The 27,560-nt window shown below is 38.6% G+C and overlaps 1 protein-coding gene across 3 annotated transcripts in view; it reads left to right on the plus strand.

Moving 5' to 3' along the window:
- NF1 (neurofibromin 1) overlaps window positions 1–27,560 on the plus strand; it is a 141,073-nt gene that overhangs the window by 17,157 nt on the left and 96,356 nt on the right. For all 3 annotated transcript variants that reach the window (XM_019545599.1, XM_019545597.1, XM_019545598.1), the window contains exons 5-20: window positions 1,607–1,713; window positions 2,014–2,081; window positions 2,416–2,491; window positions 4,080–4,237; window positions 5,033–5,206; window positions 5,886–6,008; window positions 6,274–6,348; window positions 9,028–9,159; window positions 13,425–13,559; window positions 14,720–14,833; window positions 17,334–17,413; window positions 18,757–18,880; window positions 22,732–22,887; window positions 24,456–24,702; window positions 25,200–25,273; window positions 25,422–25,505. In XM_019545599.1, coding sequence (XP_019401144.1) covers window positions 1,607–1,713; window positions 2,014–2,081; window positions 2,416–2,491; window positions 4,080–4,237; window positions 5,033–5,206; window positions 5,886–6,008; window positions 6,274–6,348; window positions 9,028–9,159; window positions 13,425–13,559; window positions 14,720–14,833; window positions 17,334–17,413; window positions 18,757–18,880; window positions 22,732–22,887; window positions 24,456–24,702; window positions 25,200–25,273; window positions 25,422–25,505 — 1,927 coding nt within the window. The remainder of the gene's footprint in view (window positions 1–1,606; window positions 1,714–2,013; window positions 2,082–2,415; window positions 2,492–4,079; window positions 4,238–5,032; window positions 5,207–5,885; window positions 6,009–6,273; window positions 6,349–9,027; window positions 9,160–13,424; window positions 13,560–14,719; window positions 14,834–17,333; window positions 17,414–18,756; window positions 18,881–22,731; window positions 22,888–24,455; window positions 24,703–25,199; window positions 25,274–25,421; window positions 25,506–27,560) is intronic.

Genomic DNA, 27,560 nt, shown 5'->3' on the forward strand with positions numbered 1-27,560 from the left:
GGCAGTTGTTTTAGGTACTTTTGAAACTTGTATGAAATGGCTTAACGCTTACCTGTGTAGGATGATTATAACTAGGAAGAGGTCTGTTAAAATTGGATCCTGTGCTACCTTGCTCGTGTTGGACAGCAACAGATGTGCCAGTCTGAGCTATTTCGATACAGTCTACTTGAAATAAGAAATTGTGCACCCTATATAATTAGACCTTCCAGAACATTTGAAAGCAGGTGCATTCCCATTTCAGAAAACTAACTAGGTAAACATTTAATTCACTGAAATCTCATTTTTTCCTCAAATGTGAAAGGGTTTTAATAGCCTTAGTTTTAAGGACCTGGACTTGGCATCCAGCATGGAGGATGTGGTTTTTGCTAAGTGAGTGGATTACATTCAATTTCTTTTGCAGTAGGAAATAATTCTTCCCATGTATTACACAGGCAACAGTTAACCTAGTCTTGCATATAGTTCTTTAATCTGCATTTGTTCATACATCTGCGCTATAGTTTAGAGGTTGTGCTCTGAAAGCTTTTTTTTTTTTTTTTTTTACTCCTTGCTTGGTTTTGAAATTGAAGCTTAGCTGGACTTCACTTTTTTTCCCCACACAGTCCTGTCTTTCACTTCAACCTGGCTGGTACAGAAATGGTTAAACATTTGGCCAATTGTTGCTGATCTCCACAGGGGTCAGCCTGCCAACAGTTAACATTGCTGATCTTTTGACCCGTGCTTCCTGTTTAGGCATATTTCTAGGCCTTGTACAGCAGCTGGGGGATTTTTGGCATGTAAAGCACATCATCAGGGACCTTCTCATTCCCAGCGTGGGCTGTTAAATTTTCCCCCTATTGATGAAATGAAGACTGCTTTTGTGTGTAGTGCTAGAAATCGCATATCATGTCAAATACACATCTGTAGCTTTGGAACAGACCGTGGCCATACTTAACGTGCAGGAGCATATGATTTAGTTATTAGGACTTTGTGATCTGGGACAGTGTTTAGTAAGTCATCATCGAAAAACGAGGGAAGAAATTTACCAACTTATCATTGTGCTTAAACTGATGTGATTAAAACAAATTGAGTTTCACTAGGGACAAGAAAACCTGGCCCTCCTTTTAGTTGAAGAGGGCTGCTACAGGTCCCTTAGGACCCAATGAGTGCTGGTGATTATTGTCCAGATGTTCTAGCTCAAGTATAAAGCAACATATTTGCTCTTCAGGGATGTTGGCCTAAAGGCTCCATCAGCCAGGAAGGTTGGTACTTTCAGGTGAAAGGCAATATTGATTGCATCTATAGCACAGTAAATAGCTAGAGGACATACGGTAAAATGCTTTGTAAATATACATATCAACAGATGGTGTTGGAAGCTGGCTAATAGCTTGGAGTGTTGAGCATGTAATCTCTGAAACAATTTTTTCTAAGGCAATGAAAGGAAAATATTGTATGAAATTAACTTTTTTATTATCCAAGTTTTACTTTCAATTCCTGAGTCTAACTAAGTTCCATTTAAGAGTTAGGAGAGGATCCTGTCCTGATGCCTTTAATATTCACAGGTTTAACACTGTAGAAATGAGCACTGCTGACACCTTTTGTTTTGGTAAATTACTTTTCATATTTTTAGATTACAGGAGCTGACTGTGTGCTCGGAAGATAACGCTGATGTTCACGATATCGAACTCTTACAGTACATCAGTGTGGACTGTGCAAAACTAAAACGACTATTGCAAGGTAGGCTGAGATCTGAACCTGTATCTGTAAAGGCTGATCTACATAATTTTATGCTGCTAGACCTAGGTATAGTTAAATTGGTGTGTCTGTATTTGCATAAAGGTGCTTGTTGCTATGTATATTGGTTTCAAAATAATATCATGTGCTAAAGCCATTAATGTTATAATTTGTTTAAAGGTTTAAAAAAACTCCAGCTATTTGGCCCTTTAGATACCTTATTAGGATGAATTAATGCATACTCTACACTTGGTTTGAAGGAAAAACCCTTTTAACAAATACTGAAATATTTTATTGTTTCAGAGACAGTGTTTAAGTTTAAAGCCCTAAAGAAAGTAGCTCAACTGGCTGTTATTAACAGTCTTGAAAAGGCAAGTATTTTACCATTGTTATATTTGGGCCTGAATTTTTTCACATTGTTCCTCAGTTATTGATTTGAAGGCTCATTCTATCTTTTAATTTGGGAACCTGTAAAGCAGCATAGTTTACACAGCAAATCATCTGTTTTGACACCTCTAACTTACAGGAAAGTTACCGTTTTTTGGGTGGGTGGTGAAATTAAATGACACTATAAAAACAGTGCCTGCTGACTCTGAAGGGTAGAATAACATCTCTTTGCCCCTAGAAATTGATTTCCTAAATTGAATTTATTTCTTAAACAGATGGTTACGTATGCTTAAAGATGTGTTGCCTTGTCTTTTGTAGGCATTTTGGAATTGGGTGGAAAACTATCCTGATGAATTCACTAAACTGTACCAGACACCACAGACTGATATGGCTGGTAAGGAATAACCAGCCACTTTAATATGTAGTTTTTGAAAGCTGATGTGGATTTGTCAGGTTAAGTTATCACTGCCCCCTCACCCCACCCCCATTTACTTTGAGAATTAGCAGTGTCAATGAATTTTGAATGTGCCTTGCTTTTGGGGCAGGAGAGATGCTTTTTTGTCTCCTTTGGCAGCACAGAAAAAGATGTATGCTTGCTTGTTTCCCTGACCCACAAGTGGAAGTGGGTGGTAAGAGGTGGGGTCTGGATGTTTTCCTTTAGACCTTTATTTTGGTGCACATAAGTAAACAGCACAAGAATGCAAAGTGTACCTTGTAAACATATAATAATGGGTTTACAAATACACATTAAGCCCCGATACAGAGAAAGTATGCCATCCTGACCTCAGAATGGGTACTTAGACCTTTTGTGTTAAGTCTCTTCTTGAATAAGAGTAGATCAAAGCACATGTGTAAATGCTTTCCAAAGTCATAACAGCCCAGTGTAGCCACAATGGCAAGGTCAGACATGGTTGCAAAACACAACTGTTTCCTCTGTGTAGACCAATCCAGGCTACTTCCCATCTGTGTTTTGTTTTTTCCCTTTCTACCTCATCCTCAAACTTTGTGTCAGGTTTTCTGCATATACGGATACTCAAGGGATCCTTTTAGTTTCCATTTATTCCACAGGAAAAGTATGGGTTTGAACTCTGAATACAGGTCGAAGGATCTGTTGCTTCTGTATGCACATGTTAATATTTATGGCTGCTTGCAGACATTAAAAAACCCAAAAAATGGCACTTTACTTTAAACTTGGCATGTTCCCATTCTGGGCCCAGCATATGCCCAGAAGAGGCAGCGTGTTAGTTGGACCTGGCTAAACTGATGTCTGTACGGATTGGGTGCTTTTGTGGGGCTTTTTGGGTGCTTTCTTCTAATAGCTGATTGAATCCGCTTAACTAGAGGTGCCAAAAGGCCCAATCTATACAGACGCTGTAGAGCCAGGCTGAAGCAGGCTGGTAAAGCATGTTGTGCAGGGGAGTGGTGGGGTGTGTTTTTTGTTTTTGTTATTTTAACGTCTGCAAGCAGCCGATGTCACTTGTGCATGAGCATATTTTCCACTTAAATTATACTAGCACTTAGTGAACTGATCATTCAGAAAAAGAATGACTCCTCAATCATTTAAAAAAAGGCGAAATATTTAAAGCATATGTTTAACATTTGTGCATGCAAATTACAGTGCATTATGGCATAGGGTTTATGATCACTCATTTTTTTTGTCTTAGGCATTTGAATTGCCCTGTCTCTTTCATTTCTTAATTTTTCTTCAGGCAGTACCTAGCCCTTGCATAGCATTTCTCTTTCGTGGATAGTGTGCATGTCTGAAACACCACATAGCAGTAGTTTTAATGCATAAATTATGTGTTCAGCTTTCCTGTTCTTATTTCTTTTGTTTATGGAACCTAAGTCCTAATGTTTGTAGTCCTTTTTCCTTTGAGTGGTAATGTTCTTTGCCAAACAGCAAATGTAAGCTAAACGTAGCAGGGTATTTTAATGTTATTTTTTCAACTCTTTGGTAGTCATGTGGGTGTTTTTAAACGTAGACTGTGCAGAGAAGTTGTTTGACTTGGTGGATGGCTTTGCCGAAAGCACAAAGCGGAAAGCAGCAGTTTGGCCACTGCAAATCATTCTTCTCGTCCTGTGTCCAGAGATCATCCAAGATATAGCTAAGGATGTGGTGGAAGAAACCAAAATAAACAAGGTGAAGAAAATGTTGTCTTAGTCAGTAGACATCCAAGTTATAGAAGTGCTTTGTAGTGGCATGCTACATGGAGTTTTGAGGTCTTGAGGACCTTACTTAACCTTTTGCTTTCCCCATCCTCAAAACCTTGTGTAATATGCATTTTCTGCTTGACAAAGGTTACATAGATATTCTGGTGCAGAGCAATAAGTCACTTGCTTATGGAGGTGCTAAACAAAATTTTACCTAAGCACTCAGCCCTGTCAGCCTTGAGACCAAAGAACTGTCAAGAGTTTTCAATCCTCATATTCTGCCCTGCATGCTTTAGTCAAGTGTAGCATTACTTTTAGTGTGCCTACGTTGTACTTGCTTTGTTTTTGTGATATATGAATATGTAGCTTACAAATGTAATACTACAAAAGGAATAGAATTTGATGTGGCTACAGAATTTTGCAGTTAAATAGTGGCAGTCATCTGTTTCTGTAGCATCCGGGCCAACCACGATAAAACCGAACGCATGATAATACCTTAACACAACTGCAAATGGTCCAAAATTAAGTTCTGTAATGAATAAAATGTACTTTTCTAAACTGATTAACCATAGTATTTTGAAACATTAGATAATACCATTCAAATCAAATACTTGAGTTTCTTTCACTGCCCCAATATCCTTCTTTTCCTGATTCCTCGCTAAATGTCTGGAATATGTTTTTTAAAGGCATGTACTTAAAGCTATAAAAGCTCTGTCATGAGCTCACCAAAGGGGTTATAACTTTTTTTTTTTCTCTTTTGGGTTGGTACATTTGAATTCTGCAGAAACTGTTTCTGGACAACCTCAGGAAAGCGCTGGCAGGCCATGGTGGGAGCAGACAACTGACTGAAAGTGCTGCTATTGCTTGTGTTAAACTGTGCAAAGCATCTACATACATCAACTGGGAGGATAACTCTGTCATTTTCCTTCTGGTGCAGTCCATGGTGGTAGATCTCAAGGTAAAGAGGAGAAGCTTCAGACTTGGAGCTTATGAGGACCTCTGTGTCTTTTCATGGAGTGTTTTTTAAGACTCCTTTATCAGAAAGCTCTATGTCTTCTAATATTAGAACTTCTCTTCTATTGCAGTTTATTTGCAGTCCTTAATTGTATCTCACATGCTGCTCTGCCTGTTGACTTGATACATTTCATTTCCACTAAATGCGGCATGGTTGAGAGAACGGGGGGATTTTATTTTCGTGCAACCAGTGTCCTGCAAGCACTGTCCTGTAGTGCTCAAACCTGCCCATTTTTTACTTTCAGAGCATCCTGTTAACTGTAGGTAATACAACAAGTAATGAATCCATCAACGGACACCCTGCAGTGACTAAATGGGTTCATTAAAAATAAAGGGGGCTAGTCTTTCACTCTGAATTTCCTGGTTAGTGTTCATTAGTTAAGATACTGTCTATGAAAATCCATGCTTAATGTAGATCCTTTCTTCAGGTTTATTAATGTTTAGTTAATATTAACCTAGTTAAAACATTAACAAGTTTAAGAAACAACAAGTATTAAGCAGATTTTTTTTTTTTACAGTGCAAGTGTTAGGAGAGAGCAGTCTGTTCTCTGACTTTTGTAAATGTATTGGTATATTAGAATTGAAAAGCAGTAACCTCCATGCCCAAACCTTTTTTTGTCTAGAACTTGCTGTTTAATCCCAGTAAGCCATTCTCAAGAGGTAATCAGAATGCAGATGTGGATCTTATGATTGACTGCTTAGTTTCCTGCTTCCGCATAAACCCCCACAATAACCAACATTTTAAGGTGAGGCTCTCTTTTCAGAAAAGCAGTTTTTCCTGATGATGTAGACATCAGGGTTGGGCTAGCAGCATCTAGAAATTCATAAATAATTGTACAATAAAATCTGTTCTTAACTGGTTAGACATACTTAAAAATGCCATTCTTAGTGTTGTTTTAGTATTGCCATTGTTTTTTAACAACCTAACAATTTCCGATGTTCTGCTTGATCTGATCCGAGAGCTGTTAAAGATTAACAGTATTCATAAATGGCCTTTTTTTTTTCTTTTAGATCTGCTTGGCGCAGAATTCCCCATCACCATTTCATTATGTCTTGGTAAATTCACTTCACCGAATAATCACAAATGTAAGTTTCAAAATGAAAGTAAAATCAAGTTTCAAAGTTTCAAGTGAAATCAGTTGGACAATACCACATTTCACTTGAGATGAGATCAAGAATGGGCTTTTAATTTGAGGCTGTGTGTTCAAAAGGCTTAATTAATCCAGAGATTTGTGATTTCTGATTAGGAGTCCAGCTGTTGATATGGAAGGAGTTTAAACAGTGCTCAACAGTCTCATGCTACTGATTCCTTCACAGGCAGCAGGGTTTGCTCATTAATAAGCAATGCAATTCAATCCCCTCTGTTCATCCATTCCTAGGTTAGTTTCCCCTTTTAGGTGTCTCCAGCTCAGTTTAAATGTGCAGAAATGTCAGGATAAAAATATAAGTTTTATTTTGCTCCTTTTTGTATTACATGTGCCTGTAATTTTCATGTTACTATTGCATAACAAGTAAGTATAGCAGTCTCATTACAGCAGTTCCTTTACTTCCCCAATCCTTTTATTCTTTTCAGTGCAGCCTTCCCGGGGAAGCAAATTTCTTACTTGTAGCATGGCAGTGTTTAGGGGCCCCAGACACAGACCAGAGCTCCGTTGTGCTTAGGCAAATGCTTCCTGTCCCAAGAAGCTTAAGAGTTTACAATCGAAGATAAATGACAACAGGTGGCTGCAGTGAACAGCTGGGGGGACTTGGTATGGAGTAAAAAGGCAAGGCAGCATTTTTTTTGAAGAAGTAAAACCTCCTAGAGCAGAGTTGAATCCAGTCCAAGTAGATGTTAGTACATTTCAGCCCTACAAACTCCAACTTTGAATGCCACCCATCTCTGCCAGCACTGTGCTCTGCAGGAAAGCCATGCAAGTTCCTCGAGAACTACTCCTGAGCTTTTCTTCACAGACCTCCTGTAAGTAGCCCCTTTCTTCACTGAAACTTGAAATTTGATTGCCATGTTAAAGAAACAAAACTACACATTGAACTTGGATTTATCTTATCCTTTTAAATAAAAAGCAGTTTGCTTAAATTTGGTAGAATAGACCATGTGCCCATGCATGGATTGGGAACTGCCCTGAGGCTGAATTTGAGCCTTTTCGACTTTCATGCTAAAACAGAACTTTAGGCATGCTTCTCTGTCTTTGATATGTGACCTGTACTTTTTGCATGTTTGAAAGTAGCTTCTAATGAAGCACAAATCCAGCAGGAAATAAGATCTTTTGCAATAACTCACTCTTCCTACAAAAGACAAAGAAAGCACAAGGTAGAAACAAATATAAACACTGATGTCATTCTGACCTAGTGAAGTAGGGGCATGGAGGTGAACCCTTTTTCAAAAGGAACATGTCTCCTGCTGCAGACAGTTGCATCTGAAATTGGATCTTAATTAGCAACACTTCATTAATTTGGCTTGCTTCCGTAATCTCTTTGCCGAGTTGTTTCCGGAGATGGTTTTGGAGTCTAAAATACTCTGATCTTGAAATGATGACTGCAAAAGATGAAAGATATATGAGCAAGTTGTCTGGCTTTTGTTTAAATAGATTGTGTTCATTTTTGTATGACCTGCTGCATTATATTCTTACCGTTATTTCCATAGTGTTTAAGGTGGCCTCACTACAGGAAGTAAAGAAGGGTGGGATGTTATGTTGATTAAATCCATATATCTGTACAGTATTATATATAACTAACAATTTAAAGGTATGATTTGGGGGAACAGCTTCTGAGTCCAGTTAAAAAAAAAAAAAAAAAGAAAAAAAGAAAAGACCACAATAGCATTCTCAGGGTTTGCAGTTGCTCATGTAAATATGCCACTGCACATCTTAAAATGCAACCGTTTGCTTTTATAATGTTTATGAATGGAATGGCAATGTTAAATTGCTATTCGGTTTTCTTCTAATACTCAACAGTCATCTTAAATTCACTTACGTAACTTAGAACTTGTTACCATTCTGAGAGAAATTTGGCCTGAGAATAATACAAAAGTCTTAATATAGATAAGCATCTAAGTCAGGCCATGGCATCAAGTTCTAGGATGTAGAAATAAGTTGGTATACTAGGGAGTCAGGATGAGGTGACTGTGGGAGTAATTTTTCTTTGCAACAACAAGGTGCAAAGAATTTTCATGCAATTTGCTGCAATTTGTTGTGCAAATATTTGCTTTCCATACTACAGTTAATATGTCATGCAATAAAGCTTAACAGAAGTTAGCAACTGTTTATGTTCTCCAGAAATCTTGCTAGCTTTCAGTATGTTTCAGTTTCTAGTGAATTGAGTGCATGATTGAACAGTGAAGTTAAAAGTATTATTCACTTATTCTGTATTTCTTCTGGCGTGAGCCCTTTCACAGTTAATTTCTGTAACGGTTTGTTGTATGTACGAGGTGGCAGATCATAAAGGAGACAGTGTAGTAACCAACTACACTTTAAATTATTTTGTGTGAAATATAATCTAAGCAGGTATTACAGATTGAGTGCTTAGTTAGAGGAGAGAATTAACAAATCTTCTTTCAAGACTTTATTCATGTTCTTCAAAATAATTTAATGCTTCTTTTTTCCCCCCCTCTTTCTTCCTGCAGCTCCGTTACATTAGTTGCATTTGCCATGTGTGCGCAAGGCTGTAGCTATTTTGAAAAGAGATTTTTAAAAAATTTAAGGGGACCACATGTGTATCCTGTTTGCTCCTTTAGACAGTGACGCTAACAAAATGTGTATTTCCTAGTCTGCACTGGACTGGTGGCCCAAGATTGATGCTGTTTACTGTCACTCTGTGGAACTCCGCAGCATGTTCAGTGAAACGCTTCATAAAGCTATACAGGGTTGTGGGACTCACGCGACAATTCGGATGACCCCGGTAAGGTTTGGGCTTGTGTGTTTTAAGTTTTGTTTCTTCCCCATTGCTTTTTCTGTGTCTCCATTCCATTCCTGCTATTTTATTCATCAACTTTAGTCTGGAAAATAGAGCAAAATGTAACAATCCCTGAAGCAACAGAGAGCTGTACATGCTCTGTAAACCTTGCAATATTTTGTATTTTGACAAAGGCTTTTTACTGAAACAGTTCATGATGATTGTTCCTTCGTTTTTGTGCTGTTTTGAAACTGACAACAGAGAAATAACCTTTCATCTGTAATGCAGTCTAACTACCCTTTTAAGTTGTCATGCTGGATTCAGGTCTGGGCAGCATGACCCTTTGTGCATAATCAGAAACATTTCTTCTATTATTAAACAGTAGAATACACCATAGTAACTGCTGTATTTTCTATGTTGATCAGCAGGAGTTTTTACTTTATTTTTTTCCCCACTTGTCCTGCTTGCTTTCTCTTCAGCATGTTGACTGTTTGGTCCTAGTGACAGCCCAGAAATAGATATCGTCAAGCATTTTGAAATGAAGTGTACATTAATCATTTTCTTTACCCCCCACAAAACCCTCCCCACAAAAACCCAACAAAACTTCAATATATAGCATAGATTAGTTTGTAATATTATATCTGAATGCCTCTTAAGAAGGTCAGAAGCATCTCCGCTGTACTTCTTCAATTCCGAATTGAGGGTTTTCTATATTGTGCTGAATTAATTCATTGCTTTTCTGAATTGCAAAGATACCATGTTCAAGATGCTTACTTTAGCAGAAGGCCTAAATGCTACATGAAAATGAAGTATACCTAATTATTAGGTATAATTTCAAAGAGTGATTAGAACAGCTTTAGGTGAAAGTTGTTGAATACTGTAACTGTATATATATTCGTCTATTGAGAAAATAGGAAGGGTACTGTACATGGCGACTCTGACATTGATTGGTGGTGCTTTGTCTTCTGCTTCTTATTTTCTGCTTTTATTGGCTGCTGTCGCTCACATGATCAGATGCCAACCAGTCACTGTTTTGCATGGCAGTGGGCCTCTGTTGCTGTAAGTATGACCCATTGTAACTACCACAGAAAAGCCTTCATTTTCTTTGACTTCTCTGTGGATAGTTACCATTGTAGTCACATCACTTCATTTCAGATGGAATATGTAGCATGTCTTGCATAAAAACATAGGACTGGAAGGGACCTCGTGGGTCACAGTCCAGTACTATTGCAGGCAGTCATGTCATAATCCCTTTCATAAACTGATCAAGCTCCATCTTAAAAATGCGAGGTTTTTGCTCCTCTGTTCTGTTGAGAGGGCTGTTCTAAAACCTCACTCTGAATGTGAGAAACCTTCTAATTTCCAGCCTAAATTTATTCATGGCCAGTCTATACCCATTTGCTCTTGTGCCAGTATTGTCCATTAGCTTAAATAGCTCCTTTCCTGTTCTGATGTTTATCCCACTCGCTGTATTTGTAGAAAGCAGTCACCTCCCGTCTCCGTCTTTTTGCTTTGCTTCACTTTTTGACTGTATCAAGTGAACAGATCATTTCACAGATGAGATTTAATTAAAAGGCTTCTTTTCTGTTGTGCTTTTCTTTTTGGAAGTCATGAAAACTATAATTATATAATAGGGACGTGCGAAATGGGCCGTGTCCAATTCGGATTAGTCCTGAATCAGGGACAGTGACTCGATTCGCTGATTTGGATCACTGTCCCCGATTTGATTCAGCCAGATTTGAATCTGAAGATTCAGTGCTGATGCAGAGAAACAGTGATTTGGCCATAGATGCAGCTTTAAATGTTTTTTCTACATACCTCGATGTACCTGTGTGACTCGTGGACGCTGCGATGCTGGGGCAGATGGGAGCGTCCCACAGGAAGGTGTGTGTGGGAGGGGGGTCCCCTGCGTGCTTGGCGGTGAACCCAGAAGTGGACCAGAAGTAATGGGTCTGCCGCCAAGTGCACAGGAGGGCCTCCTTGTGCCCCCCTGGTTTGTTGATGAGCCTCAGGGGGACCCTGGGTGCCCCCCCAGACCCAGAAGGCACCAGTTGCTGAGCTGGGGGAGTGTGGGGAGGGGCAGGGCGGCGTGCTCCCTGGTGGACCGGAAGGGCTTCTGGTCCATTTCCGGGTCTGCTGCTGAGTGCACTGGGGAGCACCCCCGCGGTCCTGTGGGACCCGCCCCGGCATCACAGCATTCACAAGCCGCCTGGTACCTTGAGATGCATAGAAAAAATATTTAAAGCTTTGTCTATGTGTGACTCGCCGAACCTCTCCGAATCGATTTGGAGGGTTCCGATTTCAGAGAGATTAAAGGGTCTCCTGATTCGATTTGGATTTGGAGATTTGGCCGCCGAAACAGTGACAAAAGCTTCACACAGCCCTATTATATAACTAGTGGTTTCCTCTTGTATGACAGTTGTCAGTTTTGTGGGTCAAATGATTTAGTTTATCTTTCACATCAGAATAAAATTTTCAGCCAAGTAATTTAGGATTATCAAATTTCAAGTGAAATCAGTTGCACGATACCATATTTCACTTGTGAGGAGATCAAGAATGGGCTTTTAATCTGATGCTGTGTGTTCAAAAGGCTTATCTATTGAATGAAAAGTGAAAACAAGGCCTGCAACTTCAGGGTTCCTGTTTGAAGGACACTTTTTCAAAGAACAGTTTTTTCTACTCTTTTAATTGCTGTGCTTAAATCTCTAAAGGACCTGCTATGCAGTCCTGCTTTGGGGTGCTTTGTTCATAGTCAGCAAAAATGCTAAAAGATTTGAAATGCCATCATTAAAATACAGTTAAACAGTTTTTAACAGGAAAGAAAAATAATGCCAGTTACAGGATACATGGGACAAAATTAGTAAGCACATGTCCAATTTAAATTAGGAGCATGTAATCTTTTGTTCCAGGATTTAACTATTTTATATGTTTATTGCTTACATTGTGGTCACACACAGGAAACCTACCCATGAACCAACATTTACTATGGTAGATGCTATTCAAATGGGATAATCTTTTTTCCAAGGAGTCGAATCTAGCCAAAATGTTCTTTCTTAGTGAGTTTAAGAAACCATAGCCAGCATACAATAGTATATGCATAGTGTTAGGTATGTCTACATTTTTATAGCATTGGGGCATGCTTGGAATTTTAAAGTTTTTGGAATTAGCAACATCCATATATTTGTAAGATGCAAGATGTGCCTGTTTGCTTGGTGCATAGGTTTTAGGTTTTATAGAGATGCATTCTCTCCCTTACTGTGAATAAGGATGGCGGAATCTGATTTGGTTCACATTTATGTTTCATATCTAAATTGCAGAGGCCCCCTTGTGAATTCAGATGAATAGAGGCCTTGGAATCTCTGGTACAGAAGAGGAAGTTGAATGTTGTATGAGTAGTATTTCTTTAGATGAAGTTAACTTTCTCTGATATTAAGCATCTGTTGAGGGGACTCTACACATTTTATTAATGATGCAGCAGCATCTGGTGAAAGCATCAAGACGTATTTGTAAGAAGAGAAATAACACTGCTCAAAACATGGGATTAAATTAGTGAGAACCCAGAAGCTCTTACCTGAAATTGTTTGTTTTTATTAGCAGTAAAAATAGTCAGTTTACATGCCTGTGCTTTAATTTTGTTCCTTTCTTTATGAGGTTTTGTTTTCTGAAGGATAAAAGGAAAAATGATTTTTTTCATACTAGTGTACCCATTTGATTCCTCCTGGTTCTGGAAGAATTTATTCCCTACAAGTTTCCCCCACTTTCTAAATATCTCCAGGTTAAATTCACCAATGTCTTATTTATTTTTGGCCAAGTATACATTTAGAAAAGTCATAGCATATTTTTAAACAAGCTGACTTATACTATATAAAACATTATATTACAATATTACATGATGTCTGTATTTCATTGAATTTAATGCATAATTTTTAGTTGTACTGGGCATGTCTACATGAGACGCTGACTGCGCAGTAGCTTGCTACTACTGTGTGGCAAAAGCTGTGCTTAAAAAGTGTTTGCTGTTGCTACTGGACAGTAAGTCTGGTTACCATGTATTTATTTAGTACTTGCTTATACAAGTACTAAATAAATGCGCAGTAAACCACTGCATGGTAGTGTCTCTTGTAGACATGTCCATTGTGTACAGTAGTTATACCCTCATGCATTTTTGACTATATATAAGGATTACATTTTATAAAATGTTAAATTATCAACTTCCTGTGTTTAAAAAAAAAAAAATCATACTGACAAATGGTATCATATTTTTTCCTTAGAGTCTTACATTAAGAGAGAAAATGACAAGCCTTAAATTTAAAGAAAAACCCACAGACTTGGAAACCAGAAGTTATAAGTTTTTGCTATTAGCCTTGGTAAAACTGATCCATGCTGATCCAAAGCTCTTGCTATGTGTAAGTATAAATGTTACTTCTTGCATTAGTGATATCTTTTGATGTTCCAAAAAATACTGAAAAGCTTTTCGGCATTTGTGTGATCATTGAACGCTGCTGAAATTCAAACTTAAGTTTCTGAAGTACCAAAAAAATAAAATCTGGACAATGAGTAAAAATAAGAGCTTAAACACAGCATGCCTTCCTCCAGGTTACTGCTCCACTCCATTCTTTCACCCCGTTATTATGCAGCTGGGAAAGGCAGCCTTACTTTTGTCACTTCTTGTATAAACATCAGTGACGTTCTGGTCCATTTCTTTTTATCGGTGACAAATGTTGAGTTGAACCAGGGTGGGCTGGATGGGTGGACCTCAGCCAGCCATCTCAGTCCTGATCAATATGGAAGGAGAGGCAACAGATGAAATACCAGGAAATCGAGTTCTAAAGAGAACTGGAGTGAAGTTATAATAAGCAAAGTGAACCTAACAATGAAGAATAGAACGGGGGAATTAAGTTGGTTAGAGAAGAGTATTAGGAAAATGTCAGTAAAAAGAATTAGGGTAAAAATCTTGATGAACAGAAAGACAAAAATACACTAGAAATAAGGGAATTAAACCCCAACTTCTATTGCTGCATTCTTTTCTTTGATGTTTTATGGGAAGTGCAGTGGTGACTTATCTACCATCTTTTTTTCCCCAAAACTGTCACAGAGGAAACATGAAAGAAAACAGGGAGAAAAATAAATCCATCAGGTCATGATTTGGCTTTAAATTCATGCTGTAATGAGTATTCCGTAAAGTTCTTTGCAAATAGTCTTTTGAGAGTCAACAGCCCCCAGTATGGGGATCCACTGTGTCCACAGAGACAGAAATTTGCTTCAGCTATGGTAAATGCACATCTTGAGAACTCATCCATGTGCTGTAGTAAAATCAGTTTCGCTGCTGGTTAATGAAATCGAGTCTCATAGACAAGGTCAAACTTTTTGCCTGGTTTTTGCACTCTTCAGTTTGGAAAAAAAATTCTAGATCGTTTAAAAGAAGTGCCAAAGATAACTTAACTTAATTAAAACAAACAACTAAATGCTGTTTGTGTGGGTGTGTAAGGGCTAATGCATTCTAATGGCAAGTAATATGGCCAATTATAGAACAGTTTTACTTTTTAAACCATTTTTCTGGTTTTAGAATCCAAGGAAGCAGGGGCCGGAGACCCAGGGTAGCACTGCTGAATTAATTACAGGACTTGTGCAACTTGTTCCACAGTCCAACATGCCAGAAATAGCACAAGAAGCCATGGAGGTAAGGCCTGGGCATACACACATGGGATGATTAGCTTGCCAACTACCAGGTGTATCAGGATTTTTTGTAGAAGCTCTGGAGTACTAATTTGTTTCCAAGCTTTTGTGTTGTTTTAGTAGCTTTGGTTCATTTATTTTTTTTAAAATGTATCTTCAGCTGAATGTTTTATAGCAGAGACTGAAATAAAAGTTTTCAGGGGTGCAGTAGGGAGTTTGCCTTTTACATTTTTCCTGTCTCAGAAAATCATTCATTCCTTAGTATGGCAGGTCATTACTAATTAGTATCTCGTCATCAGTGTCTTTGAGACTGATTTTCTTATGTTTTTGTTACTTCATTGTAGAGCACCCTTAAACCCCTCCATCTGTCCTTCATCTTCCCCAATCCTTTTAAATGGCTTTGAGAGAGAGATTCACCCTCTTCTTTTGTGGGGCGAGAGGGGTTGAAGTTGAGAGGACCATAACAATTATTATATTGCTTGGTGATTCAGCAAGTGGTAAGGAGATGTGGCAAGACTTCTAGGCAGCTTCTGCCTACACTGAGTAAACTTCTCAAACCAGAAAAGCTGAGCAAGCTGCAGTTGTCTAGCAAGCAAGACAGTTGATTTTTATTTCCAAGACTTTTTATGGTATCAGAGCTATGCTTCTAAGCAAGTTTCAAGTTCAGCTTCAAGCATCTATATATTTTCATACACTTAAGTATATACGATTTTCAGATACATTCCCAGTGCAAATTTCAACTTTTCTGTGTGTGGGGGAAGAAGAAAGGTATCCTCTGTTCTCATTAAATTTTGTTGGCTTGCTTTAATATGAGACTCATGTGCCACTGGATCCATTACATATGTCTGTTTGTAGGATTTCTGTCTTCCACTGTTTTGGATGGAAAAGCCTGAAGATATTGAAGGAAAAAGTAAAGCAGTGTATAGTAATGGCTATGCCTGCTTAGTTGATTTTTTTTTTTTTGTAGCTAAACTGAAGTCTGCCCATAACATTTCCAGCAAGAGTCATTGCCTCCAAATTTGCAAGATTTATATTCCAGGATGTATCCTCTTGGCACTTTAGAATTTTATTATTTTTTAAAAATAATCGTAAGCCTGCTGAACCTGAAAGACTTGAGCAGTTCATGAAGGTATAACAGCACCTATCACTGTAGTGTGCTGTGCCATGCTGTAGTAGTTCTGAGAAAGATTTGATTTGCTGTAGATATTACAACTTAGGCCGGGCCGAGGCAGCTTTTCTCCCACCTCAGACCAGTGTTGGCTATACCAGTTTGCACTTAATGAGGATCTGGCATGTTGATTTTTAAGTAACCTTACCGATCAGCTTTTCTCTTAACATAGTTACTTCAAAATAGTTCCCGTTCTGTATTATTCTGAAAATAATTTGAATATTGTTAGGTGGTGGGGAACTGTTTAGCTGGTAGAATATCACTGCAAGCAAAACTTCCTTTGTACCAGAGCAAGTTGATTTTTTTTTTTTCTTTTAAACTTCCTTGGCTGCATACCGGGGGTTTCAAACAGTAGGTGATGTTGCATGAGGCATTTTAGTTTTTTCCACAATGCCCTGGTATATATATAGCTAAGGTGAGGTGACAGCCTTGAATATTCAATTTCCCTTTCTCTTGAGGGCTGGCCAGAATGAGGGCTGGGCACATAATTTTGTTCCGGTAGTGTTGTTGCTTATTCCTTGGTAATATTCTGTGCTGCATTTCTTCATAGAAATTAGTCTTCTATTTAAGAGTACCTACCTTGACAATTGAGCTTTTGGCTTTAGATACATACCTCATATAGTTAATTTCGTAGTACAGTTTTGGGGACTATGACTTGTATACATGCTAAATCCTCCAGTGTTTCAAAATGCTTTTCATTAAACACTTCTGCTAATGAAAACTGTCCATTGGAATAACTGTGAAAAGTGAGCAGAACTAGCATGCAGAAGGAAGAAGAAGAGCAAATGGATATTAAAAAATAAAAAGTTGTAGAAATACACTTTTCCAGTATTCCCCCAATTCTTTATCTTAATTCAGTTTTTGCTACTTCAGGGATCATAGTCAGTCTTTCCTGCTTTTGCTGGAAGACCTTAACTTATAGATGTTTTGCGTTGTTGCTGTTTTATGTTTATACCAGTAGGATTGCTTTTGTATTATTTTTTGCAGGTGGGTCAAAGACGTACACATTTAAAGCCCCCAAACTCTGGTTACAAAAACCAAAAACTTGCTGTGTTCTTGCTTTACTGTGTGGATTTAAATGCAAGATGAATGATCCTGCTTGGACTGCAGATATTTAGTAAAGGCTAAAAAAAGATGACTTCAGCACTTTTCTTGATTGTTTACTTTTCCATATAAAGTTTGCTTCTAATATTTTGCTCCCATTACATTTTCTGTTTTAAAAATGAATGTTGCAGACAATGGATTCATGTATATTTAATCTATTTTTCTGGCTATGCTGAAGTACTTTGCAAGCTATTTTCCATGAAGTAAAAAAGCTACTCTCTTCTGAATTCAGGCCTTGCTAGTTCTTCATCAGTTAGACAGCATTGACTTATGGAATCCAGATGCGCCAATAGAAACATTTTGGGAGATTAGGTAGGTAAATTAGCTTTTGTACATCAGATAAATAGCCCCATATGAGATGTCTTTTCTTTTGAAATAGCTGCAGTTGAAGAAATGCTCTGTGGGGGAAAAGCTGTATAATCTCATATCCTGAAAATCACAATTGCTTAAAAGTACTCCGTCTTACTCAGCTGTGTAGCAAGTTGTCATTGCACTGTACTGGTTAAATTGTGAGAGACCTTTCTGACTACTAAAGGGCATCTGAAGTTCGCTATTTAGTTGTAACTGCAGCTGTTAAACTAAATATGAAAAGATAGGTTTTATCTAGTTCAAATGTTTTTTATTCACTTTTAAAAAAAATTGTGTTAATGCATTTGAGGGAGAGGCAAGATAAGTCTAAGCAACTCCAAAGAGTGGGTTTGCGAGATTGAAACCAAGATCTGCCCCTGTGCTAGTTCCTTGCAGGCTAATCTTTGGGTCAACTGATGTGTCTTAAGGATCGCATTTTAATAAAATATTTTTGGTTTTTTTAAAAGAATATTGTCTTTTCCAAGTCTGCTAACGCAGCAATTTCAGCCAGGCTGTTAGGGTAAAAATTATAGTAGTGCTCAAGAGACCAAAAATGGACATTGATGTTAAATGGGGATTAGCTTAATATTTGTAAACTGAAAGGCTCTACAGGTTAGTTGTAATCTTTTATGATTAACTGAATCAGTACAAATATAATTGTAGGATTAAGGTAGTCAGTGCCTGTTCTAGAGAACACTTTTATCAGCATGAGAAAAGTAGCCTGTGTGCCTGCAATATATAGCTGAAAAGATTTGTAAATTTAAATTTTGAAATGTTGGTTTGTTTCTTGTTGAGTTGGGCAGTAATTGAAATACACGAATGCAACTTCATATGTCTCAAATGAGTGTGTGATCTGTTTGGGCTGGGGTAAAAGCCATTCAATTTGACACTAATTTGGACCCTTTGACAGTTTTAACAGAGAGTGGGAGGACTGAATGGATATGAAGAAGGAACATCCCTAGATGTGTTCCTTCCAGAACAGAGTTGAGACACGTTGTCAGAGCAGTGTAGGTAAACTTGTCCTGCCACTGTCTGTGCTGAATCTGTTCTGTGGGTAAGCAGACAACTTCTGACAAGTATCCAAATTGCTTAACTTCCTTTTCGAGAACAAAAAAGGCCAGCTGGGTGGTGGGGAAGGGGTTTTGTCGTTTGAAATGCATCTCTCCATATAAATTAAAAACGGCATTGTTATGCCTGCACAGGATGTTCCTCCTAATGATGTGAGGGTATATGGTTCTATCTGTTTCTAGAGATGTTACTTTGGTTATTAGATGATGAAGCTAATACTGAATTTCATTTCACTGCAGTTCACAAATGCTTTTTTATATCTGCAAGAAGCTAACTAATCATCAGATACTCAGCAATACAGAAATCCTCAAGTGGTTGCGAGAGATTCTGATCTGTAGGAATAAGTTTCTTCTAAAAAATAAAGTAAGTAAATATTAACCAGACTCTATTAAGGTTTATATTCCTCCTTTTACTTATTCCCTCAGTATATCAGATTATTTCTTGGTGACTGAAAAAAAAATAGTACTAGCTCCACTGGTAGTTAAATTTCTGCACTGTAGAGAAAGTGCAAATGCCCTGAATTACATACCCTGGCCTTGAGTGGTCTTAGTATGGTTAGGTTCTTTTAGCTAAAATGACTTGTTTTGCCTTTTTTCTCTTTCCAGAGGAAATGTGTGCCCTCCAAAGGGTGTGAAGTGATGATTTTGCAGATCGAATAGCTGTTGTTTCTTAGGCAGTTAGGGTTGGAAGGGACCTTAGGATGTCATCCAGTCCAACCCCCTGCTCAAAGCAGGACCATCCCCAACTAAATCATGCCAGCCAAGGCTTTGTCTAGTGGTGTCTTAGAAACCGGATGGAGATTCCACCACCTCTCTGGCCAGCCGGTTCCAGTGCTTCACTGCTTTCCTCATGAGAGAGTTTTCCCTAATCTCTAACTGAAACGTCCCTTGCTGCAACATGAAACAGTTGCTCCTTGTTCTGTCATCTGCCACCACTGAGAACAGTCCAGCTCTGTCCTTTTTTGAGCCTGCCTTCAGATAGCTGAAGGCTGCTAGTAAGGCCCCCCTCAGTCTTCTCTTCTGCACACTAAATAAGTCCAGTTCCCTCAGCCTCTCCAGTCATAAGTCATGTCCCCCAGCCCACAGCCCATTTTTGTCACCCTCCACTAGACTATCCACATCCTTTCTGTAGTGGGGGCCCCAAAATTGATCACAGTACTCCAGATGTGGCCTAACCAGTGCTGAATGAACACTATCAGAAATACCCTCCACTCAAGAAAGAGAGAGATGATGCTTCCATTGTCATAGTGGCAAGACTTGCAGAAACTACTTTTCTGTTTCTTCCTGATCATCCCACATAAATATTGCAGAGTACAGGTCCAGACCGGACACTCATTGAAACAGTACCTCTAAAGAAGTCAGTTGGTAGATTGAAAACTAGACTTGCTAAATTACTCTTGCTATTTTAAAGGCCTAAAGATAAAAGATTTGGTTTTCTGCCTTAAGTTCTATGTAATATGGCCGTTAAAGTGCTAAAACAGTTATGATTTCTTGCTGGAGGTCCTATATCTACACAGAACTCTTAGATAAGAGCTAATGTCCAGGTTGGAATAGGAAAATGACTCATTCCCCTCTTCAGTCTCTACTGCTAGTTTTGGTACTACGTGAGTTTTTTCTTTATTATATTTTATGTTGACTACTAGCTGGCCTGTTCTTTGGATATCTCTAATTTAATATTACACTTACTAAAATGCAACAACTAAACTAGTTCACTTAATTCTTTCATGATTCCTTAAAGATTTATCATAATGCTTTCAACTTGCTTTGACACGTTTTGGATCTTATTTTTCTTAAGCTTATAGAAACCTCTTTGATGACATAGGATGCCTTTATAGTCTCCTGTAAGACTTCCCTCACAACTTTTCTTCTAACATAAATCTCTTTCCGGGGGTTCTGGAAGCAGAGTGCCTCAGGTCACATGTAGTAACTTTTGTAGTTGGGGTCCTCTCTTGTCTGAAATCAAGTCTCTTTACATTTCTGGAATTTTACCTTGTAATTATTCCTGGAGGTGGTTCATCCATCTGATCTTATGCATTAAAGAAACTCAATTGACATCTTCAGTTGAGCTTGTTGACATTTATTGATGCTGATGATCGTGAATTGGTCCTGTCCAAATAGATGGGATTTTCTTCCGTCATAACTTCTATGATTTTTATCTGGAGGCAGCATTTTTGGTTGCTTTCACCTTTCACACTCTTGACTTATCCACCATCCTCCATAAGAACAAGGTGTTATTTCATTCTTGCCTGAATTGTGTGATGATGAAAGATGTTTGGAGTTGTCTTTCTCCCTGCTTCCATGACTTAGCCAGAGGCTCTCAATTCCACAGGCTGGATATGGAGGCGGCTTCAGTTACTATCTAGATAGAACAAAATCTTTCAATAAGACTTGGAAAGAAGGCGTATTTTGAAATGTGTAAAGCTTATCCACTTTTTTCCTCTAGTAAATAATTCTGTTCATTCTTGCTGTTCTTGGGTCCTTTTACCCTGATGCACATTTGAATGTGTTGAGAAGAGACATATAGTTCACATAGGCCATGTCCATATGTAGTGTGGATGTTTGGTTCCCCGGGGACACCTAGGAGCGTGCACCTTGCGCCACCGGGGAATGCCCGTGCCACGCACACTCTGGCATATGGCAAGTCCCCTGGGTGGGGTAGGGGAGGCTGCGGCCAGTACTGGGCTGGCCCCAGCAGCTTGACTTGAGGGCCTCTTGGGGTTGCAATTCTGCCACGTGGAGCCTGGCTGGCAGCCATTGTGGCTCCGGGTGGCCCACCTCTGCTTTTGAGTGGCATGCACTACCTGTGTGCGCGCTGCTCCGCATTTTCTCTCCGTGCTGCTCCATCGCAGCATGGAGAACAACTAAACATGCAGTCCAGTATGGAGTCCAGTTCTGAGAAATGCAGTCCAATATGGAGTCCAGTTCTGAGAAATGGGCACTTGTAATCAAATTGTTTTATTTTTCTTCTGTGCCCATTTAGACATCAATTGCAAAGCCAGAAAAAGGCCCGTGATTGGTTTTTAGAGCAACGTTAGCTCTGTTTCATTTGTCATATAGTATTTTCTGTTTCTGATTTTCATGTGACACACAAAATCTATAATAAATTATGCAAATTTATGAAAAAACTATGAAATACCCTGTGGTTGACTTTTATTAGAGCCTTCACTTTCTTTCCTTCCTAAGAGTTTGGAATATTCAACTTAAATGTAACTATTTTGGCATGAAATAGACTTACTTATTTAATAAATGTGGGCTGATGTTCCGTTTTTAGGACTGAGAGACAGTTCTGCCTCTTACATATAAAGAAATACTTCTATATGCATAAAATATCAATTCCTCTGGAGGTTTTCACATCACTTGATCTCTAGTTTTAATAATTGAACACTGATTTTTTTTAAATTTACTTTAGGAAGTACCTTCCAAAGAGCTTCAAAAGGCACGTTATAGAACAAACATGCCCCTTTCAGATGGCCCCAAACTATTCTTGTGCTCATTTTGCTGTCTGTCAGCTTCCCATTTTTGCCCTACTCTTTCTACAAAGGAGAGGAGAATTTCTCCTATTTACTCCTTGGGCTTCTGTGAGGTCTTTCCTGTCCAAAGCATCAGCCTTTGAGCATAGGGGTTGCTCTTTTAGGCCAAAATAATTTGCTCTTATCATTCTTTACTAAATCTTCAAGTGTTCTAAGCCAGAAGACGTCTTCAAAAAACGATGCGATAAAGAGAAAGAATTAACGTCTTCCTTCACTGAGCTGGAGCAGGTGTCTGGATATCTTTCAGGATGCAACATTTGATCTGAGCCAAAAGGCTGAGAAGCAATAGTTTTTCTTTCTTGCTTTATTGAACAATTTAATAAATAAACTCTCTAGGCCACCTTGATTAGACGCACGCACTTGGAAATAATATGGGTTTTAATTCAAGCCTTCAGGCCAGATTCCCACTGGATATTCCCCTTCCTGTCCCCCCTTCCTGTCCTAAACCATTGAGTAGTATTGCTCTATGCGTTTTGCCGTGAAAGTGGCTACATATCAGTGATGAGTGCAGTACCATGTACATGTATTTTTTTCCTCCCAAGCTCTTTGGGAGTTCTCATGATGGAAAGATACTATATACATGTTAAGAGGCCTTTTTTCCTTTCGTGAGTATAGCTCCTGTAAACCATCCTTTTGCCCTTTTAAAAGTAGCGTGATTTATTATTTCTCTTCCCTCTCTTTATAGCAATCAGATAGGAGTTCCTGTCATTTTCTCTTCCTTTATGGGGTAGGATGCGATGTCTCTGGGGGTGGAGCTAGTCAAATTTCTCTTGACCACGAAGAGATGGTACGCTGTGCTCCAGGAGCTACATTCAGGAAAGGGAAAGGGAACTCTTCTATGGTAAGTGCTGCACTCTGTATTGTTCTTAAATCTCTTTGGTGTATTTAGGGGGTTGAACCTCAGTATGACTGTATAAATTGAATTAGTATTTGGGGGTAGCATGAGTTACATTTGAAATGTTTACCAGGGAAATAGTAGAAGAGATTTTAAGTTCATCTAGATGTTTGGTCAGGTTACAGATGTATCTGAAGTGCTGTGCAAGTTTGAGTAATGCAGTAAAGTTTTAACCGTCTTGAAATTAAAATATCGGCCTACCTTAGCTCAGTTTAAACCATAACCGATTTCATGCCCACATTTATTAATTTCTCAGACTCCAAGATACTAAACCTCAGGCCTGAAACAGAAACAAGCACAGCAGAAATCAGGGAACATTCACCCTTGTTTCTCACAGGCAGATTTTTGTTTTTGGCTCTACAGCATGGAACAGCTGTGGCCAACATCAGCAGGATGTTTTAATCAATGCGCTATGAGCCAAGATTTCTGATTTGTATTTTTTAAATGACTTTTTTTTTGCTACTATTTAATGTGCAAGTATCATTGCTATCTTCAGAGCACTTTACAAATGTAAATTCATCTTCATGCTTTGGAGAGAAGAAGTCATATTCCAATTTTGATTGAAACTAAAGCAGAAGGGCACATAGAACAATTGTGTAGAGACAGGTCTCGCTCCCAGTCGCGTGCTGATGGAATCTTCCTAAAATCAAGTGAACGAAACGCTGTTCCCACAACTGATGTTTGCAATCCTAATGAAATTCTGTTTCGGTCCTGACAAAATGCTGTGGATATTTAAAGCATTAACTTGGTACAAACTGGCCATGTCTACACGAGAGGCTACTGTACAGTAGTCTAATGATACTGCTCAGTAGTGCCTCACAGCACCAACCCTGCTAATACTCTACTGTACAGTATTATTATAGTTATAGATAGTTACTGTGCATTAATGAACATGTAGATGTGCCCGCTGCAAGCTGATGGTGGAGAAACGTACTATCAAAAGTACAAGTGTAATACTTAATTTCTCCCATGCTTAAACTGTCTTAGATTGCATAGATTTCATAGATCCCTATGGTCAGAAGGGACCTTGTAGATCATCGAGTCCGACCCCCTGCTCTAGGCAGGAAAGAGTGCTTGGGTTAAATAACCCCTGCTAGGTGCCTGTCTAATCTCTTGAACACCTCCAGGGTAGGGGAAAGCACCACCTCCCGTGGAAGCCCATTCCACATTTTGGCAACCCTCACCGTAAAGAATGTCTTCCTGATATCCGATCTAAATCTACTCTCCTTTAGTTTGTAGCCATTATTTCTAGTAAACCTGAGGGTAAAAGAGTATTATCCCCTATTCCCTGCTGACCCCCCATTGATGAGTTTATCCATTTAAATTTTACAAGGTTGGTGGAAGGGACTGTCTCTTAATGAATCCCGTACAGCGGAGCCTTGATATTGCTTTGGGCTCCTTGGTGCTATGAGAATACAGATAATTCACTAGAGAATTTAAATGAGGGCAGACTTGGATAAAGCTGCCTAACATGTAAATTGTGTTGCCAAACCTGTACATTTCTGTTCCCCAAGGAAAGTACAGCAGGATGCAGCGGAACATCAATCTGTCGTCAAGCCCAGACAAAATTGGAGGTTGCTTTGTACATGTTTCTGTGGAGCCCTGACATAGAGGCAGTCCTAGTTGCAATGTCCTGTTTCCGTCACCTTTGTGAGGAAGCGGACATCAGGTGTGGAGTAGATGAAGTCTCGGTCCATAATTTTTTGCCAAACTACAACACTTTCATGGAATTTGCATCTGTTAGCAATATGATGTCAACAGGTAAGAGTGAGGAGACTGGTGAAGTCTATTGGCAAACTTGGCACCTGACTATTAACTCAAAGTACTATGTTTTGGAATTTATTAAAATGAGTTCTGATATAACTAAAATGGCTTAATACGTATGCCTTATCCTTATGAATCATGTAAATTCCTGAAAACAGTGCACAGGTTACATAAATATGATCGCATGTAGGGTTAAAATATACAAACCTTATTTTAATACCAAATATTTGAAGATTACTTCCTCCTGCAATTTCTGCATGGTAGTGATGTCAGGTCTTGTACAAGGCTGTATATTGAATTTTAAGTCCTTGATAGGTAAGTGGAGGAAAAACTGTTTTTGAAAATGTACTTTGTTTGTAATGCGAATATATTTGTGAGTGTTTTATGTAAATGGGTTTCTAGCTGATTTAAGGGTTATGTGTGTGTATTACACTTCAATACCTTAAAAATGAATACAATTAATCTAAAGTATTTTAAACATCTTTCTTACTTAGGGAGAGCAGCTCTTCAGAAAAGAGTGATGGCATTATTAAGACGCATTGAACATCCAACTGCAGGCAATACTGAAGTAAGGTTTTTGGGTCCCCTTTTCCCCCCTGCCATACTCACTAAAATGTTCCTTATTGGTACCTTGGGTTTGAAAGCAGTCAGTAGTGGTGGCATTGTAAGTACTCTAGAATGTAAATATCTGAAATTCTTGATGTATTCTGTTTTAGGCTTGGGAAGATACACATACAAAATGGGAACAAGCTACAAAGCTAATACTCAATTTTCCAAAGACCAAAATGGAAGACGGCCAGGTGAATATGAAGTCTTCTATAGATGTGCTCTATAATGTGGAAGAACCTAGTGTTTTTAAAGTAGTCTTTTAAACTGACCTTAATGATCCAAATACATTTTTAATATCTGGTTGGACTTTTAAAATCAAACCCTTGTATGAAAGACTGGAATTACCTTGAAGTCATTCAGCAATTAATGGATTTTCCCCATGGGATCTGTCTTGACATACTGCAGTTTTCTTTACGCTTGTAATGTTGATTGTTCACCTCATTTCTTCCCATTTCCCTGAGTGGCAAAGTATGGCTGGAAGCAGAGTGATCATTGCCTAAATTGGTGTTTCAGAGACTTTTCAATTTAGCAAACCCTTATGCAAAGGAAAGATATTCATGCTTCTTCAATGGTTGCTATGAAAGACTGTGAGGAAGAAATGTATCAGAGTTAAGTCACAAGCTAATATAACTTGTGGCTCAGATGATTGATCGAATGTCTGACCTTAGACAGGATAATGGTATGCAGTAGCTGGGAGAGAACAGTCATCTTCATTTTAAATGGAAAAATGTCTGACACTTACCTTGCAATCCTCCATTGGTTGATAAAATGGCATAAATGATCAAATCAAGGCATGTTAAAATAACAGTGCAGCTATGAAAGGAGCTGTGTGAAACAAGCCCTTTAACTACTTGCAGAGAGATGAGAACTAATTATTAATCCATTTGTAAGTTCCTTGAAGATAAAATAGCCACTGTGGATTTGTTGAGAACAAATCATGTTGAACAAATTTTATTTCTTTTTCTTTGACAAAATGACCTAAAGGGTAGGGAGAAGCAGTTGATTTTTTTTTTATGATGATCTTAATAAAGTTTGTGCTACAGTCCCACCTGATGTTCTCATAAGTCAGTTAAGGAAATTTGGTGTAGATATAATAACTATGCAGTGGGTGAACACCCTGTTTAGAAAGCATACTCAAAACACTCATCAATAGTTTGTGATAAACTATAGGGATATTTTAAGTGGAATCCCGAAGATTGGGGGACAGAGGTTTTTTCCTGGATGTGATGCTACTGACTTCCTAAGAGTTTTGGAGAACTCTTTTTTTTCAGTTGCTGGTGTATCGCTACACCCTACCTTTTTTTAATTCTAAAATTGCATCATAGTAATGCCAGGTCTGTCTCACCCCGTTTGTGGAAACCTCCAAAATAGTTGCCAGTATTGTACGTTACCCCAACTACTTTGTACCTGCAACGAGACAGACAAATGCCTACTGCTGCTACTGGTGATGGTACTACTTATTATTTTCTTTAATGACTTGGATGATGGATGTTGGAGTGTACTTTTAACATTTGTGGATGATGTGAAGCTAGGACGGGTCGCAATTTCATGGGGGACAGGCTTAGAATTCAAAATGATCACGCCAAAGTAGAGGAACAGTTTGAAATCATTAAACTGAGATTGACTGCAAGATTCTACTTGCATCTAGGAAACTGAAATGCCCGTGTATAAAATGAGGCTGAATTGGCTAGGCAGTAGCAGCATAGAAGAGAAACTGGGGATTGTAGTAGACCATGCTGAATCGGCCAACAGTGATGCTGAGATGCGTTAACTGAATTGTTGCATGCATATCATGGCATGTAATTATTCCTTTTTTCTAGGAACAGGAAAGATATATTAGCTGGAGTAATGGTTCCAGTTTTGGTTACCACCATTTAACAAAGGTGCAGACAAATTGAAGGGAGTCTGAGGAGAACAGCCTAGTAGCAAGTAGTTTAGAAAATGTGACCTTGAAGGGAAGAATTTGTTAGTCTATAAAAGAGGGGCCTAAGGAGGATGTAAGACTTCTGATACTGGAAGGTTGTCAGAAAGAGGATGGTGACCCAGTTGTTCTCTATGTCTGCTGACGGTAGTACATGTAGTTGGCTTAGTTTGTGGCGAAAGAGATTTGAGGTTAAATGGTGTAAAACATTAAAGGTGGATAAAGCACTGAAGTAGGTTTCATAGTTTCATAGTTTCATAGTAGCTAGAGTCGGAAGGGACCTAGGTAGATCATCTAGTCCGACCCCCTGCCTTGGCAGGAAAGA

The sequence above is a fragment of the Crocodylus porosus genome, unplaced genomic scaffold, assembly GCF_001723895.1.
Source record: "Crocodylus porosus isolate Cpor-Errol unplaced genomic scaffold, CroPor_comp1, whole genome shotgun sequence".
NCBI classification, from domain to species: Eukaryota; Metazoa; Chordata; order Crocodylia; family Crocodylidae; genus Crocodylus; species Crocodylus porosus.